General features: G+C 49.2%; 3 protein-coding genes across 3 annotated transcripts in view; 2 read left to right on the forward strand and 1 right to left on the reverse strand.

Annotated features, from left to right (window-relative positions):
- The window catches only part of RXFP4 (relaxin family peptide/INSL5 receptor 4), a 101,182-nt gene extending 90,082 nt beyond the window's left edge, over nucleotides 1-11,100 (forward strand). Inside the window, exon 2 of the mRNA XM_079104719.1 lies at nucleotides 9,997-11,100. The gene's annotated coding sequence lies outside the window, so the exon portion shown is untranslated. The remainder of the gene's footprint in view (nucleotides 1-9,996) is intronic.
- Nucleotides 1,136-17,116, reverse strand: UBQLN4 (ubiquilin 4). Its single transcript, XM_079104401.1, has 11 exons — nucleotides 16,941-17,116; nucleotides 15,385-15,536; nucleotides 14,790-15,007; nucleotides 13,867-14,129; nucleotides 12,001-12,159; nucleotides 8,067-8,292; nucleotides 6,788-6,927; nucleotides 5,727-5,810; nucleotides 5,457-5,572; nucleotides 5,074-5,257; nucleotides 1,136-2,819 (listed from the first exon to the last, which is right to left on the reverse strand). Exons 1-11 carry the CDS (start codon nucleotides 17,046-17,048, stop codon nucleotides 2,667-2,669), a joined length of 1,803 nt encoding a protein of 600 aa, XP_078960527.1. The 5' UTR covers nucleotides 17,049-17,116; the 3' UTR covers nucleotides 1,136-2,666.
- A 949-nt stretch (nucleotides 17,117-18,065) lies between these two features.
- On the forward strand, nucleotides 18,066-21,744 carry LAMTOR2 (late endosomal/lysosomal adaptor, MAPK and MTOR activator 2). The gene is made up of 4 exons (XM_079104998.1): nucleotides 18,066-18,242; nucleotides 18,554-18,716; nucleotides 21,246-21,335; nucleotides 21,555-21,744. The coding sequence occupies exons 1-4, from the start codon at nucleotides 18,175-18,177 to the stop codon at nucleotides 21,609-21,611; spliced, it is 378 nt and encodes a 125-aa protein (XP_078961124.1). The 5' UTR covers nucleotides 18,066-18,174; the 3' UTR covers nucleotides 21,612-21,744.
- The last annotated feature ends 431 nt before the right edge of the window (nucleotides 21,745-22,175 follow it).

Below are 22,175 nucleotides of genomic sequence, written 5' to 3' on the forward strand. Positions count from 1 at the left end.
ATTTTGAGGCAGGGTCTCACTAAGTTGCCTGGTTCAGGCCAGCCTTGAACTTGATACCCTCCTGCCTCAGCCTCCTGAGTAGCTGGGATTACAGGCGTGTGTCAACTCCCAGATCCCAACTTTTAATTCTTTAGCTCCTGGTCCTTCAAGGCCCTTGAATATACAGCTCAGTCTCTCAACAACCTTTTCCCAATTGGTAAACTCCTCTGGGTCAAAGGCAGTCTGGAGGGCTTTCTTTATCCTCTGGGTTACAAGCCAAGCTTATCAACCCCTTGATTTTTCTTATGTTTCACCCAGCTTTTTGGATTTCCGGTTAGAGTATTGGTCTGAAGCATCTTGTCTACCATTCTCAAAAGTGGAACCTCCCACGCATGGTTTATTCCTTTATCACAGAACTCTAGTGTGTAACTTCACTCTACCAAAGATAAAACCTCCCAGTTCTGAAGACTTCCTGGAGTTCGCATGAGTAGTGGTAGAACCGGGTTTAGTCTCAGAGCTCAAGATTAATAACTACTAAACTTCACTTGCGTAAGATCCAGATACAGGGTTTGTTTAGCTTTTCTTGCCTGAGCTAAGGGAAGGGCTGTTTTCCCAACAGATCAGGAGGATGGAGTAAGTAGCCCAGTCATCTGCCCAATGCCTCATGCAGGCTCCTCCCAGAAGGGGTAGATCTCAGATGTCATATGAGCTAGGGATGGGAATGGATGAATGCAATCTTCCTCATTCCTAAATCACTAAACCATGAGTTTATGATACCTCCATGATCAGTTACCTTTTCTTTTCTTCTTTTTTTTTTTTCCTGGTACCAGGGATTGAACCCAGGGGCGCTCAACCACTTAGCACATCCCCAGCCCTTTTTTATATTTTATTTTGAGACAGGGTCTCACTGAGTTGCTTAGGGCCTCTCTAAATTGCTGAGGATGGCTTTGAATTCACCACCCTCCTGTTTCAGCCTCCTGAGCTGCTGGGATTACAGGCACCCGGCTGATCAGTTATCTCCTAATGATCAATATTCCTTAACACCTGTGGTAACTGAACCCAACTTCGAATTCTTCCGCATCCCATCTTTTGTCCTGTAAGACCAGAATGTTGTCTTCAGTCAGTCTCTTCTCCCACAGAAAACACACCAACACACTTTCACAACAAAGATCACACCATTTATTTACAAAGGCCAGTGTGGGAGTTGGGGGAGGTAGGGAGGAAAAGGGCAGACATCTTCTCTGGACTGTTTGGGACCCATTCCCACTTGGAGCAAAATTCTTTTCCTCTGGCCTGCATATTCTCCAAGCAGTGGGGCCCCACAGCTGAGGGAGGAGGTAGTAAGAGCCTCCTCTGTGCTCCAGTAAAGCAATGTCCAGTTCCAGATTAAAGGCATCATTGCCACCATCCCCTCTCCCTCCTCAAATAGAACTTTCTGGCCTGGAGGGAAAACTGTAAAAAACTGAAAGGCCAGGGGCTCTGGAGGAACCCCTGTACTATTCTCCAAAACAGTGGGGGATGGTAAGGGTACCAGTCACACCCCAACAGCTTCACAAGGTCTCCACACTGCCTTTCTGTGACCCAGTATTCACAGGCCTAAGCTCTCTTCAATGTCCCTGTTGCTGCTCTAGACAAGCTCTTGTACTCACTTTTCCCTGTGAGAGGCAGCTCTGAGCTAGAAATCTACAAAGAACCTAACTCACATGTGGGTACTCGTGCACACACAGATACTACCCCACTGCTGAACAGACTTCAATCCCCTTCATATCCTTTGAGTGGGGCTCAAATATACTGGGGCCTGGAAAGACAGGGAGGTCTTGGGTTCGTGAGAAAGTGTGTGTGTGAGAGACACTGCTTAGCTCCATCAAGCCCCTTTCTTCAATTCAAATTCCATTAGTATACCTATTTCTCCTCTGTCAGGCCTGGGCCTGGAATCTCTTGCCTAAAACAGCTACTAGTACTCCAGACTCCAACAGTCATTTTCAAGCCTTTTGCTCAGGCTGTCTCCCCATTCCCTTCCTTTAGGAAATCTCAATCCCGCCACTGCCACAACAGTCTCCACTACTCTGGTCCAGGGCCTGTTAATTTCTGTCCAGAGTGCTGTGTTTCATGTTCCCCTTTGGATGAGAAGTCCCAACAGAGCCCAAGAAAAAGTACTAGATGAAGTGACCAGAGTAGGATTTGAGGAAGAAAATCACAGCCTGTTTCACCTGCCCCTCACCTTCAGAGTGTGCAATGCTAGTGCTGGAGGGCTGCAGGGAGGGGTGGGGAAGAAGACAGTTACCAAAAGTAAATTAAGACAAGCTAAAACCTAGTGGTATGGATGGAAGACTGTTCCAGTAAACCAGATAGTTGAGTCCTCCTTCAACTTTGCAGTCCCCATTGAGAAGTTTGAAGATTGTAAAAGGTGGGCAAAATGTAGGCAAGGAGGCAGGGTCAATCAACAGAACTGTGAAAACTGTTTAAATAGCTCTGCTAAAGGAGGACCAGGAGAAAAGATTCTGTTAGAGACAGCAGTAAGATCAAAATTCTCAGACAGAGCTATGGGATTGGGCCCACGCCTCTAAGGTCACCTTGCTGTTTGGAGAGGACAAGGAAGAAGACAGAGGGATAAGCTGCAGAGGTTAGGGGCTGACAGAGGAAACAAAGGTTGGTGCTGAGTCAGGGAAGAGGCACGGGCCAAAGGATTAGGAGAGCTGGGAGCCCAGGAGTCTCTCGATAGCTGCGTTGATGTCCCCTCCAGTGGCAATCAGGGCCTGCAGATTGGCCTCCCGATTGATGAAGCCCATGGAGTTGAGCTGCTCCAGTTGTTGCTGAAATCTCACTTCTGGCATCTGCACCTGGAGGGGACAAACCTCATGAAGTGGGCATAGAATCCACCCCAGAGAGAATATCTGAAGCTGAAGGGTTTATAACACCAATAGGTCCCTAATATCCTCAGTCAGTGGGGTGGGGAAAAGTGACCTGAAAATGAAGGCCACTGAGCCCAGCTCCTAAGTCACTAAAGAACTATAATAAAAAGGCAGGTGGGGTGCTGGGGTTGTGGCTTGGTATTTGTGAGGCACTGGGTTCAATTCTCAGCACCACATGTGAATAAATGAATAAAATAAAGATGTATCAACATCTAAAAATTTTTTTTAAAAAAAGGCAGGGGTGTTTTACTTATAATTTCAAAGTGCCTGATAGGCCTGGGTCATTTTATATTCCTATTTTCCATGAATACTCTGGAGATATTAACGAGTGCTCCGAAAGTCAAATGTTCTGTGGTCAAAAAAAAAGGCATGTCAAACATGCTCCTTCCTGATAGTCATCATGCATGCAGTCATATTAAAAGGCCAGAGAGGGCTGGGGAGATAGCTCAGTCGATAGAGTGCTTGCCTTGCAAGCACAAGGCCCTGGGTTTGATTCCCAGCATTGCAAAAAAAAAAAAAAAAGGCCAGAGAAGGGCCCCAGAAAAAAGGATCCCCTGTATGGATGTATATATGTATTAAGCAGCAGTAGGGATTCAACTCAGGGACACTCTACCACTGAGCTACATTCCTAGCCTTTTTTATTTTTAGACAGGGTCTTGCTCAGTTGCTGAGGCTGGTCTTGAACTTGTTATATTCTGCCTCAGCCATATGTGAGTAGCTCACACATGCTTTTTTTTTTTTTTTGAGCTGGGAATTAAACCCAGGGGTGCTTAACCACTGAGCCACATCCCCAGCCCTATCTATCTATCTATCTATCTATCTATCTATCTATCTATCTATCTATCTATCTATCTATCTATCTCTTTATTGTGATACTGGAGATTGAACCCAGTGCCATGCCATTCCCAGCCCTTATTTTTAAATTTTTTTTTTTTTTTTTTTTTTTTTGGGTGCTGGGGATTGAACCAGGGCCTTGTGCTTACAAGGCAAGCACTCTACTGACTGAGCTATCTCCCCAGCCCTTATTTTTAAATTTTGAGACAGGGCCTGGCTAAATTGCTGGGATTACACGTGTACACAACCACAACCAGCTTCACACACATTTTTGTTGAACAGCTCTTCCCCATGAGTCACTGAGGTCAGAGAAACTCCAGGTAACATCTCTTCCCCTACCCCAAGCCCTGGCCTTGACTTTGTGGCCCATGATTCTGGAATCCTTCCAGACTCTTCCTTTCCAAGGTATCAGAGGTAGAAGTTGCTTTAATTATCAAAAGAATACTTTGTGGGGCTGGGGATGTTGCTCAGTGGTAGAATGTGTGCTTACAATATGCAAGGCCATGGGATCCATCGCTAACCCTTCCCCTCCCCAAAAGAGGATGCTTTGATATAAGTAGAAGTAGTATAACAAAGTAGTTAAAAGTGTAGTTCTGGGGCTATGGCTGTGACTCAGTGATCGAACACTTGGGTGAGGCACTAGGTTCGATCCTCAGAACCATTTAAAAGTAAAGTAAAATAAAGGGATTGTGTACATCTACAACTAAAAAAAAAAAAAAAAAAAAAATGTGTAATTCCGGCTGGGTGCAGTGGCATATGCCTATAATCCCAGCAATATGGAAAGCTGAAGCAGGGGGATTACAAGTTCAAGGCCAGCCTGGGCAACTTAGCAAAACCCTGTTTCAAAATAAAAAAATAAAAGGGCTGGGGAAGTAGCTCAGTGTTAGAGTACCCCTGGTTCAATCCCCAGTCGGGTGGGGGCAAAATGTCAATTCTGGAACCAGAATGCCTGGGTTTGAATCATGGGTCTGTTACCAACCAGCTATGTAAGTGAGCAATGCACTTAATCTCTCTGGGCCTCAGTTTCCCCCATTTGTAATACAGAGATAATACTAACAATAACTTTCTCCTACGGCTGTTGTAAGAATAAGGTAATGAGCTCTTATATAGAGAGCTTTTGGAATAGTACTGAGTATACAATAGTACTATTACTATTCTCAACTCCACTTTATGGCCATGGAAACTGAACTGAGGGATGACTGGAAATCTCCTCAAGGCTAATGAGTGGCAGACCAGCCAGCTCTGGCTGACTGCAAAGCCTGCCCTGCTGCCTCTATTCTACTGCTACCCTTGATGCTGCTCAGGATGGAGGTGGTGAGCCCCATACCAGTCCTGCTGCCCCATGTACCTGTGAGTTTCCACTTCCAGCCAAAAGTTGGATCATCTGCTGCATGAGCTGCTGTTGGGCATTGGAAGCCCCTGTGGGAGGAGATGTGGCTGGTGTGGCTGGCGAGGAGGTGGGGCCTTCAGCAGACCCAGAATTGCTGCCCGCTGAGGGTGCTGGGGTCCGGGACATCCCGAAAGAGCCAAGGCTGCAGACAGGAAACATCAAGAGGTGGGAGACAGCATTCAAAAAAGGATGGGAATGTGAGATCCAGAAGGAAAACAGTTGGGGGGGGGGGGGGCAATAGGACAGCAGATCCTCCAGGACAAAGGCTGTCAGAGAGGGCAGAGAGAAGGGATGAAGGGGGGCACTAGCCAGACCTTGCTGCTCAATCACCATGCCCTCACCTGGGTACCAGCCCGGGGGCCTCAGTCTGCAAGGTCTGCAGTCCCTGCTGGATCTGCAGCAAGGCCTGCATGGCACGGGGGTTGGTGAGGATAGACAGTGACTCCGGATTCTGCATCTGGTGGGAAACGGAGACAGGCAACGGGAGGTGGCAGGGAAGAGCAGGCAGCCTAAGGCCTAAGTGCAGAGCTAAGTACTGCCCCTACAGAACTTGGTGAGCCTCACGGTCCACCCCTTGCCTCCACCTCTGCCCCTCTAGGCTCCTTACTCACCTGCTGCAGGAAGACAGGGAGCTGCAGGCGGAGCTGCTCCTGCAGTTGGGGGTTCCCGGCAAAGAGTGGCACATTCACCATCATCTGCCAGAGTGAAGGTAGAAGGGCGAGGCCTGGAACTTCTCACCCTAAGAACTCCCCCACAACTCCAGTCACCCTTAGTACCCCCATCACTGTAGGAAATCTGGCCAGGGTTTCCAAAGACCTCAAATTATCCTAAAGGCCCATGTAGAACAATGAGGAAATGGAATTATGCACTGAGCAAGGAAGAGTCAGGCATCAGTCTGGGTCTGATGATGGTGACACCAGCTAACATTTCCAAGTACACAGTGCTTATTTCGTGCCACACTATGTTCTAAGCACTTGACATGTGTTAACTCCTCTAAAGCTTTAACCCAATGAGGCAGGAACTATTGTTACTATTGTTTTGCAGATGAGGAAATCAGGAGGTTATATAACTAGCTTAGCTCACAAAACTGGGAAGTGGCAGAGTTTGGGATACATACCCAGGCAGTCTGGCAGCACCAGAGTTTTGTTTGGTGGTGCTAAGGAGTAAAGCCAGGGCCTCACACATCCTAGCATGTGCTCTACCATTGAGCTATATCCCCAGCACTTTTTACTTTTTATTTTGAGATGGGGTCTTGCTAAGTTGCTGAGGCTGCTTTTAAATTTGTGATTCTTCTGCCTCAGCCTCCTGGGATAGCAGGTGTGTGCCACCGTGCCTAGAACCAGAATCAGAGTGTTTTTATTTTGTTTTTTTGGGGGGTTCTTGTTTTATTTTGGTACCAGGGAGTGAACCCAGGGGTACTTAACCCCTGAGTCACATTCCCAGCCCTTTTTTATATTTTACTTAGAGACAGGGTCTCACTGAGTTACTTAGGGCCTCACTATGTTGCTGAGGCTGGCTTTGAACTTGCAATCTTCCTGCCTCAGCCTCCCAAGCCATTGGGATAGCAGGTGTGTGCCACCATGCCTGGTGAACCAGAGTGTTTGGACCAAAAGAAACTGCTCTCACTCAGGGAACCCCTCCCCAGCAACACTCCCCTGTGCCAGTTTGATACCTGAGCAGCAAAGTCAGGGTTCTGGGCAAGTGTCTGCATCATGCTGCGCATGTAGGGGGCTGAAATCACATTCTGCATCAGCTGGGGGTTCTCAGAGATCTGCTGGAGGAGCGCCTGCATTTCTGGGCTGTTGAACATCCCTAGGACAAGGAAGGAGAAACAAAAAAAAAAAAAAAAAAAACAGGAGAGAAGGGGTCCAGATGGAAACCAGATTCTTCACTTCAGTCTACCTTACTTTGGACACTGAGTGGTTACAAAACTCAGAAAGTCAATGCTCAAATGGGCGCCCAAGTACCGTGGCCTGGGTCCAGGTCTCTGAGTCTGGACTTTTCCCATCTACTTTGTGAAGGACAAGCCAGCTAGAAACTGGGTCTGATGTATGCCCTTCTGGACTGTTCCTGCCACAAGCTCAGATAATGTCTGCATTAGAAAGGATGAAGTGTCATCTAGACCAATGGTTTTCAAACTTGTATTAGTGGCAGAGACCCTTTCCTCAAGTCGAATTTTACTCAGAAACCAAGTATGTCAATGGTCTGGTTGGAGCTGGGGCAGGAGGCCTAGAGCCTCTCCCCTTTGGTCCTTCCTCATCCTGGAGATGGGGCTGGAGATGGTCCAGACTCCCCAGGACTCAGGAACACAATTTTAAAGCCATAGATGAAATTCTAGTCCTTAATTTATAAATAAGGACACTGAAGCACATGGAGGGGAAAGAACTTTCCCAATCAAGATATCCCCTAGTGTATAGAGAAATCAGGGCATCCACCAAAAACATCCCCAAGGCCACGTGTACAGTCATAGTCCAGATAAATGGGGCATTCCATAGGGTTGCACAGTACATAACCTGCCCTTCTGTACATGGCAGCTCTGCACATCCGTCTATGGCAGCTACACATCTGCCTGTCTCCAGGTCTGCCCTGATTCTTCTCAAACCCCGCCCATCCCACCTCACCCCACTCCTGACTATCCCACCCCACCTTCACCTTCCACTCTGACCCATTAACACTGGAAGGTACCAAAGGTGCTCATGGAGCCTGGGAATTGGGGCCTGGTTTATTCATGAGCCATTGCTCAGATCACTCCCAGAGATATCAGGACATGGCCAGAACCAAACTCTCACCCTCTGAAAAGTGGGACCACTACTCCAGGCTACTAAGCCCCCTCAGTAGCCTTAATACAGTGTCACCTGTCTTCAATATTCTGGAACAGTGTGAACCCCATTTAGTCCTGGGGGTAGGGGACTACCCTGGTGACCCTACTACACTTCCACCCTAGGACATACCTGACCCCAGGCTAGCCGCATTGATCCCAAAGGGGTTCGAGACTGTCGGGTGCACCTGGCTGGTCCCCGATCCTCCGGTGCCCTCCCCACCGGACCCGGGGGCCTGGGAGGTGGGGGGCGAGGGGCTCCAGGGGTTAGGGAGGGGCTCTCGATTCTCAGTCCGCAGAGGCTGGGAGGATGAGCTGTCGGAGTTCCCGGCCAGGGAAGAGAAAGGATTGTTGCCAAACTGGGAGGAGGGAAAGGTTTTGGGTTAAGGACTGAAACAAATTAGGGACAAGGGCTAAGCTCTTTCTCTTCTCTCACCTAACAGACTCCCCTCCCCCAGAAAAGGGAGGGAGATAAAGAACTTGGACTCCCCCATTCAGTTCTTCACCCAACAATGGACAGCTCCACCCTTGCCTGCAGGGTGGAAGCTGGCTGATGCTAATGACCACATAATCCCTGATGGCTCTAAATTGGTCTCTCTTTGTGACCTGCTGCACTTAACACACATCTTTCCCATTGTATAATGAGATATTTGTTTTCCTGTAGCTTTCAAGGGGCAAAGATTTACCTTTGTGCCTTCAACAATGATATTAGTAGATGCTCAATAAAACTGCTGACTTGATGGGAGCCAGTTCTCAGACCTGGCCCTCTAATTCAACCTCGATTGCCTCCAGCTCCCCTTCTCCCAGCCATCTTGGTCTAATGCTAAATCCCTAGAACCCTCTCCCTCCCTCTCCAGATACCTAACAGGTATTCTCTGTCCATTCGAGTCCACCAGTGGCACCCTCTAGTGGAGCATACCTCTAGCTGCACATGCCCCCTTCTGGGTTTTCTCCTTCCCACTCTTCTGTGTAGGCCCCAAAGGGAACCTTACACTAGGTCTTGATTCCTCTCATGCCTTACTACCAGGCTCCTCATTGTTACCCAGATGGCTCAGGTATGTACCTCACGGAATGGTGTCTCCTTCTCAACCCTCCAGCACCCAGGACAGAGCTCTGTCCAGGGGTGTGCTTGCTGAGGGAGTCCCAGACCCTGCCTCACTTGCTCAGCCTTCCTCAGGTTCCCAGAGCTCAGCAGTCCCTCTCTGAGCTTCCAAGTGGTCCTGAAGCAAGAAGTAGGAGTTATCTGAGCAGCCTCAGCCCCTCTCCACTGCGGGGTTTCATATCCAGTCACTTTTCCTGTTATTCTAGGTGATCATGGGAACACAGATGATCAAGGACTCTATTCTGAGCAGTGGTTCCTTCGCCTTATCAGATGCCTGTTCAGACAACAGAGCTTGCAGGCCAGGGTTCACATACCATAGTTTCAATCTTTGTCCCTGCTTCAGATTTCCTGTTCTGGTAATCTGCCTTGCTTACTCCACCTACTTCTGAGCTGTTTTGTTCTTCCCAGTACACCCTACAAACAAAATCTCTTGTCCTAATCTATGCATAGTGATAGCAGCTTCTATTTATTGAGCACCTACTATGTGTCCGACACATTTATTCTAATGCTCAAAAGATCCCTCTAATACTCTAGTTCTCAAAGTGTGGTCCTAGAACCCTGCAAGGTTTAAAATGATTTTTATGATTCTAAGATATCAATTTGCCTTTCTCACTCTTATTCTCTCATGAGGATATAGTGTAGTTTTCCAGAGGCTATATAACATGTGACATCTAATGGAGCAAGTATAGATCTGAGAAGCCAACTGTTTTACATAGAAAGCCAGGCATTAAAGAGATCTGCAAAAATGTAAAACAGGTCAACTTTTCTGTAAAGTTTTATTTGTCTTGGAAAAGTTATTTTTCAAAAGAAGTTTAGTTATTTGAGCCAGGCATGGTGGTGCACACTGAGGCAAGAGGATCACAAGTTGGAGGCCAGTCTCAGCAATTTAGCAAGATGCTAAGCAACTTAGTGAGATCCTGTCTCAAAACAAAAAATAAAAAGGGCTGGGGATGTAACTCAGTGGTCCTTGAGTTCAATCCCTGGTACAATAATAATGATAATAATAGTTATTATTATTATTCATAGTTGAGCTGGGTGCTGTGGAGCATGCCTGTAATCCCAGTGACTCAGCAGGAAGGACTGAAAGTTTGAGGCCAGCCTCAGCAACATAGTGAGACCCTGTCTAAAAATAAAAAATAAAAAGGATCCAGGCTTGGTAGTGCATGCCTGTAATCCCTGGAACTCAGGAGGCTGAGGCAAGAGGATCACAATTTGGAAGCCAGCCTCACCAGTTCATCAAGGCCCTAAGTAACTTAGTGAGACCTGTCTCAAAATAAAAAAATAAAAAAGGGCTCAGTGGTTAAGTGCCCCTGGTTCAATGCCATACCCAGAACCAATAAATAAATAAAATTAAATTAAAAGGGCTGGGGATGTAGCTCAGTGGTAAAGTGTCCCTGGGCTCAATTACCAGTACTAAATAAATAAAATAAAAATAAACTCATACTTGATCATAAGTAATTTCTAAAATTTGAAAGAACAATGCCAAGAATAACCAAGATGGTCCTGAAGAAAATGGTGAGGATTTCACTGTACCAGATATCAAGGTTAATTAAGACAATGAGGAATCGTTATAGGCAGAGAGAAATGGAACAGGGAAACAGAAGAGCCAGCAAAAGAAAACTCATCTTGGAGACTTGGTGTAAAGGACTGCAAGAACGAATGATCTGTTGGGAAAGCACAGGGCCACGCAGGATATGGGAACTTTCCTTTCCAGAAGGAACAAATAAGGCAAGATCCCGCCCTCACACCAGGGTGCTAGTTAATTGTAAAAACTCATCAAGTGTACATCAAGTGCACAAACATGTGCACTGTTTGTAGTTCTCTTATTCTTCAATAAAACATTTCAAAAAGAGCAAGTTAGAGTGATATGAACAGCATGATACCACTTCTACAAGGTTTAATATGCAAAACAATACTGCAGATATTTATGAACACACACAAAAGTAATAAAGGAATCAGAATGATAAACCCTGCCCGCCTCAGGAGTAGTTACCTCTGCTGAGGGAACAAGAGGAAAAGGACTGCAGAGTCGTATGTGAAGCCTACAACTCTACCTAGAACAACTTATTTGTGGGTGGCTGGAAGATAGAACTAGAAGAATCCCTTTTTTTTAGCTTGTGTAACTTTCCATACTTTTTGAATAATTTTTGTTTATTTTGTGTAAATTCAGAATTTTGAAACATACAAATATATGATGTGTTTGGCATAAAATTAAGTTTTGAGGCTGAGACAGGAGGATGGCAAGTTTGAGGTCAGCCTCAGCAACTTACCAAGGCTCTAGGCAACTTAGTGAGATTCTGTATCAAAAGAAAAAGGGGTTCGGGGGTGCTGGGATTATAGCTCAGTGGGTTCTGTCCTACTGAACACTGCTGGGTTCAATCCCCCACTCTCCCCCCACCAAAAAAAGAACCAAGAAAGAAATTGAAATTATATAAGGCAACATGGTTATGAGAATGCTAAATTTTTATACTATACTTTCTGTATACTTGGAATTAATTCATAAAGCATTTTTAAAAATGCATAATCCCAGGCCACAATGCAAGAGATTGATTGAAAATGTAGCTCAAAGGTGGGGACCAGGAATCTCATTAACAAGCTCTCCAGGTGACTCTGATGCAGGTGAGTCATGGACCACACTTGAGACACATTGTCTCAACCCAAGTAAGGGTTGACATTTGAACCCAGGTCTACCCCACAACCTTGAGCCCCTGATACAAGAAGTTTGTCAAAACAATGTCAAGTCCCTGAAACACTATACCTCACTCACTTCTCTAGGGATCTCTGCTATGTTCTACCCTCAGTCCACGACAAGTCTGCACTGCTGAAGAATGCCTCCTAGCCAAGGCCCACCCTTGGGGGACTGGAGAAGGAAGGAGGGGCAGAAAATACCCCAGGCTTGCCTGGGAAGCGGGCAGAGAATCCTAAGCCCAGGCAGACCCTCCCCTACCCCAGCCCCCGGCCCCACCTGTTCCCGGGCAGCACTGAACATGGGCTCCTGGATGTCGGTGTACATGCGGCGCAGAGCATTGTACCCCCCAGGGATGCTCTCGAGGTTACTCAGGGCCCGGTCCTGGTTCCGCATCATCTCTTGCATCATGGCAGGATTCCGAGCAAGCTCCATTGTCTGGTGAAGGGAGAGAGACGCGATGGGCCCTGGAACCAGGGGAGCACCAAGCTGGGTGCAGTGGCACACACCTGTAATCCCAGATACTTAATTGCAAATTTGAGGCCATATCAGGCAACTTAGTGAGACCCCTGTCTCAAAATTAAAAACCTGGAAACGCAGCATGGTAGAGCACTCCTGAATTCAACCTAACACACACACACACACACACACACACACACACACACACACACACAGGGTGGGCCCTGAGAAGGGGCATCAGGAATGAAAGAACTGCTCAAAGCTGCAAGGAGCAGGGTAAACCACACCTCCTTCCTTTGTTGTCATCTGGGCTCCCACTTTGCCCCCCTGTGGGTATTCTGGGTGGCTTTTTCTAATGGAGGACAAGGCTCCCAGAAGGGATGAGGCAGCAGTTTCCCTCTCTCAGGTTCAGGGGCCCAAAGAAGTATCAGGAAACACAAGGAAATCGAGTAAGAAGGGATATGAGGAAGGAGAGGAGGCAGAAAAAATGAACATCTGTTGAACACCTACTACCTACAGGCACAGGGTTAAGCAATCTACAGTAACCACCCCAGGTTAGGTACTCCTGCCCCTAATTGGCAGTTGAAGAAACAGGCTCTGAGATGTTTGTGGTCTTGCTGCACCAGGACACACAACCGGTCAGCAGGGGAGCAGTTATCAAGGCCAGGTTGATTTGTGTTACCAGGACCATACTATGGCTCCGCAAGTTGGGCAGGGAAAGGATTCTGGCTGGGACAATGCCCCAGACACCCTCTAACCCTCACCCCAGGTCTTTGTCTGACCAAACCTTGATCAACATTGAAGATGAGGGCTTTCTTTTTTGGAGCCCATGATTCACTCTCAGTAAGAGGTGACCTGTATCAATACCAGGGAGTTCATGTTAGAGTAAGCAAGCTACTTCTTATTCCCATTCAACTTAGAATACCTTCCCTCTCCTTCTTCCAAAATCTGTTCCACACCTGCCTCTTCTAAGACACCTTTCTAGACTGATACACTTGGCTTCACAGAACTCTGTGCCATACTTCGTTCACCCAATACATATTTACTGAGTGACTACTACATATCAGGCACAGTTGTAGTCAAAGAACAACTCTCCTAACGGAAGTTGTCTTTTGGTGAGTTCTGCACTGGTGTCCGCAATTCTGCTGGGAAGACCATCTATCCTTGTCCCCTGGTAGACTGGACCATGAGATGAAGTTCTAAAACACCACCACCAAAAGAGCCTCTGCTGAGTCTCCCTTCCCCACTGGCTCTAGTCAGCCATAATAATGCTCTCCAAACATCCCAGGCCTTTGCCTGGCCCTTGGCCCTAATTTTTTTTTTTTTTTCCCTTTCCCTGGTTTACCCGCTGTCTTTCTTTGGGTCTCAGCTTGGTGACGCTTCTTCCACAAGGCCTTCTCCAAGTCCCAGGATAGGGTCAGAAGCCCTTTCTTATGCTGCGATTATCCTTAGGACACTGGTGATTGTGCTTAGGATAGCACCGACCACATTGTAGTGTAACTGCCTACTCACTTATCCCACTTCCCTTTGAGACCAGGAGTTCCTGAAAAGTAGGCCTACATCTTTTCATCCCTGTACCTCAAATGTCCAAAATACGGCTGCTAAATGAATGAATGAACAAACCAATGTAGGAAAGGCTGGGTGCCAGGTGTCTTCTCCACCCTGCCAGCTTTCTGTCCTACCCACCTGCCTCATGAGCTCAGGGTTGTTGAGCATGTGGCTGATCTCAGGGTTCCGCTCCATCAACTGCTGCATCTGGGGGTTGGCCATGATCATGTGGCGCATCAGGTCAGGGTTAGACATCATATCCTGGACCAAGGGGTTCTCCATGATCTGCGATAGCATCTCAGGGTTGGACATCAGCTGCCTCTGCATCTGCTGCTGCAGCTCCATGAAGTTGGCAGAGCCCAGGCCCAGGCTGCCCAGCCCCAGGATGCCCCCAAAGCCAGCTGTGGGGAGGTGGGTAGGGTCACAGTCTACACCAAGAGCCTTTCCCCCCTCTTTTTTTTTTTTGTGGTGCTGGGGATTGAACCCAGGGCCTTGGCTTTCGAGGCAAGCACTCTACCAACTGAGCTATATCCCCAGCCCTGCCTTTCCCCGCTCTAGCACAGACACTGAATTTGGTCTCCAGGATAGGCTCCCATTACTTCTCACATCTCCCTATTCGAGTTACTTCCACAGTCCCAGCCCTGACTGTTTTTGGGCAAAGAGATGTAAGCCTAGGGGACTGAGACCACTTTATGGCAGAGGCTGAGCTAAGCACAGAAGGCAATCAGCCGTGGACTGCTCAATGAGTAAATAAGTGGTACCCATTTGCCTACAGTTGGAGCCATCTTTTCCTGATGAGAAGGTCTTCCAATCTCCTCACTCAGGGGTTCCCACATCCCCATCTCTCTCTTTCCTCCTAACACTTAGCTAGTTCCCCCTCTTCCGGAAAGCCCTCATGGACTGGCTTCCTCCTCAACTTGTCTCAAGCACCAATGTCTGGAACCCTATGTCCAGGGCTTCCCATCCCATCCCACTAAGAGCAAGGACTGTTTCTCCCTCCTCTTGGCTTCCCCCATGCCCCAGCCCAACACAAGATGTTGTTCTCCTCCCCAAGGGCTTACAGAGAATAGATGCAGTAGCACTGGGGGGTCCCTCCCCTGCCCCTGGTGAGGGACCCCCACCACTGCTCCTCCGGCTTCCACTGCCAGCATCTGAAGTGGCACTGCCAGAGGTAGAGGGATGGGCAGGGGTGGCAGGTGAAGCAGGCGTGGTGGAGGGCGCTGAGGCAGGGTCTGGAGTGGAGGGGGAAGAAGCAGTGGCAGCAGCTGGATCTTGAGCCCTGAGGACAGAGAAAGGAGACTACTAATTGGAGTGGGCACGACAAGAGGGAAGGTACCACAGTGATAACTGTGATCTGTGTGTGCTGCACAGCTACTGTAAGCCTAAGCCACCTCCTGAACAACCCTCAACACACCCTCACCTCAGGGGGGTTGCTGGGGGGTGGTCAGTAAGCCAGGGAGAGGGAGGAAGTCACTAGTGTCATGTCTTCAGGGCATTCTAGGAGTGGTAAGTCAGATTCCCTTGCCCAGACATGAGAAGTATCCATCCCAGACCCCCCCACCTGGGCCTGAGCACGGGTCCTCCAGGTACAGTGGAGCAAAGGACAAGGAAATATGGGTCCCAATCAACAGCGGTATGTTCCTCTCCTGAACTTACTTCTGAGGGGTCTTGATAACCAAATGGACAGTGAGCCCATCCTTGATCCCGTGCTGGTTCAGTGTGTCTCCGTCCTTGAGGATCTTGCCTGCGAAGATCAGGACCAGCTGATCCTGCTGAGCCTTAAACCTCCGGGAGATTTCCTCTTTGAACTGTGATCAAGAGGCAGAGATCACTGTGGCAGTTGCTTAGGTGTCACCCACCAGAGACCTTGCCTCTACTCTGACTGCTACTCAAGGAAAGTTCTTTCTACAGTCTCAACTCCATCCCTCCAGTTGCAGCTCCTTTAATCAAGGAGATGGATTAGCAAGAGGCACTTCCCTCAACTCCATCCCAGAGTCTCCCACCCTAGGAAGCCCTTGCTGCTATCTAAAAATCAGCTTCAGCTCCTCCACCCAGTTCTCAGTGAGGATACTGGATGGGCACCCTCCCCATGCCAACTCCTTCCCCAGTCTTGGATCTGTCTCCCTTCATTCTTCTTTCCTCTTTATTGCCAGCTTTCTTGTAACAACTACAACCAATGGACCCCAGTTATTGGACACTAACCAGTTATTCACTGGTTAGCCGTCTAATGCATTATCTCCTTTTTAAAGATGAGAAAACAGGATCAGAGAGGTTAGGTTAACTCGTCCTGGGGAGATGGGAACTCAGATGTTGACATCAAAGTCCCTGCTCTTGACCAGAAACCCCATCTCAGAGCTCTTTTCAAATTCAGTCTTACAGGGAATACTATTTAAATTACAGTATTTAGTAATTTTATATGGGGGTGGGGAGCAATATGAGTTGACTCTCCAAATTCTATTGGCCCCTCCAAAACAAAACAAAACGCACATTCTAAGTAAAAACAGTGCACTTGCTAAGCAAAAGCAGCTTCCAGATCCCTCTCTTCCAACCAGATGGCCTATCTTAAGCCCCGCCTAGGTGAAATTCTGGAGCAGCCACAAGCAGTGGTGAATACTGTAACAGTCCCTCTTCACTCATTCAACAAAATTTTATTGAGCACCTACTGCACTCTGGACATCCCAGATGAGCCAAGAACCAATGTAACTGCCTCGATTCGAGAGAGTAAGAAGGCTTTGGGCAGACGACAGCCTTCCCCACCGCCCCGACGCTCAGCGAACACTGGACGCTCTCGGAGGTGCACAGTAGGTGCCCGGCGCTCCGCCTGCCTCCCGCCGGTTTCCTTTGGTTTAACACCTTGCCGGGGGCCCCCACTCTGCCTCGGCGACTCGAACCCCGACCAGAAACACGGGCGTGCACACCACTAGAGCCCAGGTTCCTTATCCCGTCCGGGTGCAAGGTGTCCCTTACCCACTCCCCACCACGCCCCCAGCCCTGGCCACCACAAGCCAAACCCGTCCCCCCAACACGCGCCACGCTCCCCCAGATCTACCCTTGTAGGGCGCCCCCTACCCGCCTCTCCCTCCGGCTGCTCGGAGTCCCTGCTGGCCCCAGCCCTCCTGTCGGGGGCAGTCCTGGACGCCAGGCCGTCACTGAGGCCCCCCCACCTCCTTTAGACCCCTCCTCCGAGCACCCACCCCAGTCAGCCGTACTACCTCCTTGACCGAGGCTCGGTCGCAGATCACAATTTCCTCCTTGTCCTTGGGGGTCTTGACGGTGACCCGAATGGGGGGCCTCGTCTCGGCCCCGCTCGGCTCCGCCATGCCGCCGCCGCCACCCGGCCGCCCGCCAGCCCGTCCGGCTCCTCCTTCTCCCCGCCCGCCCCGCCGGCCCGGCTCGGCTCCGGCGCCTCCGACACCCCCCTCCCCTCCCCTCCCCTCCCCAAGGCTTCGCCGCCCCCTCCGGACCAGCCGCAGCCACAGCGCCCCGGGCGGACTGGGGGGGCCACTGCAGCGGGGTCCGCCCAGGGCCGAGCCCCGGGTCGCGCAACTGGACCCGGCCGCGCCTCACTGTGGTCCCAGCGGCGCTCGGGTGGGCGCGGGGCGGGCCCTTAGCGGCCGAGAGCAGGGGGCGAGCTCTTGGCCAGAGACCTGGGTCGGTCCTAGCCCTCCGGAACAGCGCCGCGGTCCCCCGCCACCCGGGCCGAAGCCGCCCCCGCCTCTCGGCGGGTAACTCCCGCTCCGGGACAAAGGACTTTCTGTGTCGCCGCTTTATCTCCGTTCCCAGTGATAACTTGGTCTTTCTTGGGAAGCTCGAGTCTCTCCCAGGCCTGGGGCCTCTCCCGACCCGGAGGTTGTTTTCCCCCACTGCTGGACGTCCACTTAAGATCTCTCTGGGATTGACACGGTTCCCCCGTGGCCTAAATGGTCTATTAAGTACGCTTCCAAAGATCTGGATTTTGCCTACGTGGCCTTCCCAAGCCTTGGCTTCCTCGAGATAATAGCGCCTCTCGCCCCTTCTCCCAGAATTGTAGACAACGCAAACTGCTTTGAAAAGTAACCAAAGGTGTGCCTAACAAATAAGAGGTTTTAAATGATTATTGAACCGTAGGTTGCCAAGCCGACATGATGACTTCCTCTCCCCGAAAGGGTTAAAAGTGTCACAGTCCTTTCACTCCCGCTCTTTTCACCCCCAAGAGCCGCGTGGTCTGACTGGAAAGGCAAACTATAGTTCCCAGAGAGCCTCGCGAGGCCACGAGGAACTACGATTCCCAGCGTTCCCCGCGCGGGGCGGGGTTGAGTTAGAGCTGCTCTAGCTTGGCGGGGAGACTACAAATCCCAGGGTGAGGCGGAGCAGGGCAGCTGGGTATACGGGAAGCGGCCGGCAGAGATTACCAGCAGGCAGCTTGGGGGTTTGGGGCGCAGAAGCCCAGGGTTAGGAGCTGCAGGCATGCTGCGTCCCAAGGCTTTGACTCAGGTGCTAAGCCAAGCCAACACTGGAGGCGTCCAGAGCACCCTGTGAGTGCCCATCGAGGACCCGAGCGGCGAGTGCTGGAGTGGGGCAGTGCGCGGCTGTTTGAGGGAGGGGTAGAGAACGGTCTCCACGAAGGGAGGCCGTGGCAGAGGCGGACAGCCGCTGGGGGAACCAGCTCTGAGGGTCCCTCTCGGAACGGGTACCCGTCACGCAGGGTGTTTAAGGCACGTTCCAAGACACACTCAGCCCAGATCCCTACTTCCTGGAAGCGTCCTTGGCGGGGAGTAGGGATAGGAACCAAGGCGTTTTACTCCTTCCCTTGAGTATGTCTGTATCCCTCCCCGCCTCTCGCCAGGCTGCTGAATAACGAGGGATCCCTACTGGCCTACTCGGGTTACGGGGACACGGACGCCCGGGTTACCGCAGCCATCGCGAGTAACATCTGGGCCGCCTACGACCGAAATGGGAACCAAGCATTTAATGAAGACAATCTCAAATTCATCCTCATGGACTGCATGGTATGAAGAAGGGAGTCAGACTTACTCTGCTCCCCAAGGGGATCCGAAGGGGGAGACCTGGATCCCATCCTGGATGGTTGGAGGGGTAGGGAGGTCCCCGGAAGATTGTTACTAAGATTTGGTCTGGCAGCAGCATTTGTAATAGGCAGGACTCCATGAGTCAAATGGAGGTAAGGAAGGAGCCCCAGACCTCAGGTCTGTCTTGGGTTCTGATCCTAGCCAATCACTTGTCAGTTTTGGATCCTTGGGCGAATCACTTAACCTCTATGCGCCTCCTTACCTCATCTGTAAGGAGGAAACAATTTCTTATGCCTCCCCCACATCCCCAGGTGTTGTGAAAATCGAATGGTTGGATTTAGAAGGTGGTGTGATGAAAGTGTTGTCAGCCACTTTTTCTGACTCGACCGTGGCAGAGTCTCTAGACCCCATCAGTTTACAAAGAAAGGAAATGAAGTGCAAAAAGAGAAAATGGGAACTTCTTTGAAACAGGAACTATATCATTCATCTCTGGATCTGTTCAGTCAACAAGTATTTATATTCCTGCAATGTGCTTAGAACTAGTGAAAAACTAGCAAATGGAACAGACAAAACCCCTAGGCCTAATGAAGCTTACAGTCTTATATTTTAAAATAAGTAAAAATGTTAAGGTGGGCACCATGTTGCATGCCTATAATCCCAGAAACTGGGGAGGCTGAAGCAGAAGAATCACAAGTTCAAAAGCAGCCTCAGCAACTTCCTAAGACCCTAAGCAACTTAGCAAGACCCTGTATAAAAATAAAAAGGACTAGGGATGTGGCTCAGTGGTTAAGCACCCCTGGGTTCAATACCCAATACTAAAAAAATAAAAAAAGTTCATGCCAGGTGAGGTTGCACATGCCTGTAATCCCAGCGGCTTGGGAGGCTGAGGCAGGAGGATCACAAGTTCAAAGCCAGCCTCAGCAACTCAGTGCTAAGCAACTCTGTGAGACCCTGTCTCTAAATAAAATACAAAAAAAGGACTGGGGATGTAGCTCAGTGGTCAAGTGCCCCTGAGTTCAATCCCCATTATCCTCCCCACAAAAAATACAAGGTTAGATATTGAAAATATAATAGAGAAAAAAAAAAAAAAAACAACAACTGGAAATGAGAGAATGGGGTGGGGGCTTCTATCAGAGACAATCTCACTGAAAAGATTTGAGATCTGAAGGAAGGTGAGGAGTCAGGGGCAAGCCATTTAGCTCTCTGGGGGGGAAAAACATTTCTGGCAGGACAGCAAGTACAACGACTCTGGGGCAAAATGATACCTGGTGAAAACTGAACAAGGTTGGTATGACTGGAGTGGCATGAGAATGGGGAAGAGATGAAGCCAGAGAGGCAGGTGGAGCAGTGCCTGATTCCCAACAGGGAAATATCTAGTGAAGGTGTGCGGAACAAAATTGAATGGGCCCTAAGGGTTAACTCCTCAGGAAGGATTTCCACTGTAACACTGCTACCTACTCTTCCCCATCCCCTGCCTAACTAATGCCATTTTGGTTTAACAAATGACTTCTACCCTTGCCTAGTCTGGAGTTGGTGCTATTGGGCAATAACTTCCAAATGTTTTGACAATAACCCAGCCATACATAATAAATGTATTTTAAGTCAGAACTTACTACATATAGGCATCCACTAAAACAAATTTTCATGAAACAGCACTTCCCTTACTACATGCGTTTTGTTTTTTCTTTTCTTTTTGGTACTGGAGATTGAATCCAGGGACACTTAACCACTGAGCCACATCCACAACCTTTTTATTTATTATTTTGGAACAAGTCCTCACTAAGTTGCTTAGGGCCTTGCTAAATTGCTGAGGCTGGTCTCAAACTTGCCATCTTCCTGTCTTAGCCTCCCAAGCTGCTGGGAGTGTGTGCCACAATGTTAGCTTCTTCGTTTTTGTTTGTTTGTTTTAATGCTGATCAAACCAGCCTAGGTTCTATCCCTATCCCCAATACAGAAAGAAAACAAACAAACAACAATAACATCACCTATTTGGATACCTGTTGGAAGATATAAAACTCTTTAATCAGCCAGGCACAGTGGTGCACGCCTGTAATCCCAGCAGCTCAAGAGACTGAGGCAGGAGAATCACAAGTTCAAAGCCAGCCTCAGCAACTCAGCGAGGCCCTAAGCAACTTGTGAGACACTGTCTCAAAATGAAAAATTTAAAAAGGCTGGGGATGAGGATCAGTAGTTAAGTACCCATGGTTTCAATCCCTGGTACCAAAAAAACCCCAAATAAACCAAAACCAAAAAACTCTTAATTAAAAAAAAAAAAATCTTGAATGTGTTTATTAGCACCCCTGCTGACGGTGATACAGAAAGAGAAATCAGGTTTCTGGGAGACTGTTTCCTAGGGTAAATAACCTCACATCCAGCACCATGACCAATGCTTGCCAGTTGAACCTCTTGCTGTGCCCAGGGCATACAATCTCTCTAGGACCAGAAGAACCACTGGGGAATGAGGGACTCCAAGTGTAACATAGAACATCCCATCCCATCATATCCCCACAGGAGGGCCGTGTAGCCATCACCCGCGTGGCCAACCTTCTGCTGTGCATGTATGCCAAGGAGACGGTGGGCTTTGGAATGCTCAAGGCCAAGGTGTGTATGTGCCCATCTCTTCACTACTCTGGGACCAACCTTTGTGCTCTGTCACTGTGTCCACTCCCATCTGCATTCCCTTTTTGGAGTTCTGTCTCCTCAGCCCATGTCTGGTGTGAGTAAACTCCCAAGAGCAGGTGGTCACTCAGTATGTCATGGGGAACAGAATTGGATTTGGAATCCCTCTGGGTGGACTGATGTGTGCTCCCCCTCTTGCAGGCCCAGGCCTTGGTGCAGTACCTGGAAGAGCCCCTCACCCAAGTAGCAGCATCATAATGGGTGTTGTTGGAAGCTGGGGTCAGAAAAGAGAGATGACCAGTTGGAGGGGCAGGGCCTCCTGGGAGAACCCTCCTGAACTGTGGGGGAAGGGTGGGCTTTTGTATTGTCTAGAATAAACGTTAACTCCTGACTTGTTTCTTGGTACTTTCTTGGATGGAAGGAATCAAAGACCATAGGAAGGACCAGGGATGGCCTAGATGATTCCTCACTTTCTACAAGGATGGATTTCTACCCATCCTTCCTTCACCATGACATACCAGAACCTGATGGTTCTGACAGTGGTGCCCAGCTCCCTTTACCTCTCCAGTGGTGTGACCCTACCTAGCCCCTGCCACTCAGAGCAGAATCTTACCCACCTGGTTGGCAAAACCTTAGGAGTGAGCTCAGGTGAGCAAAGGATTGATTATGCTGGGAAAAGAATTTAGGGAGGACCCTGGGAGTTTAATGTCCTTGATTCTGGGTTTTAGGAGGGTGACCCTGACTGCCCAGAAGGAACCATTCCTTTCTTCTTCTCCCAGGTGTTCATAGGCTCACCTGGACCCTTTCCAGGGGGAGGGGGGA

This window comes from Sciurus vulgaris, assembly GCF_902686455.1.
Source record: "Sciurus vulgaris genome assembly, chromosome: 1".
NCBI lineage: Eukaryota > Metazoa > Chordata > Mammalia > Rodentia > Sciuridae > Sciurus > Sciurus vulgaris.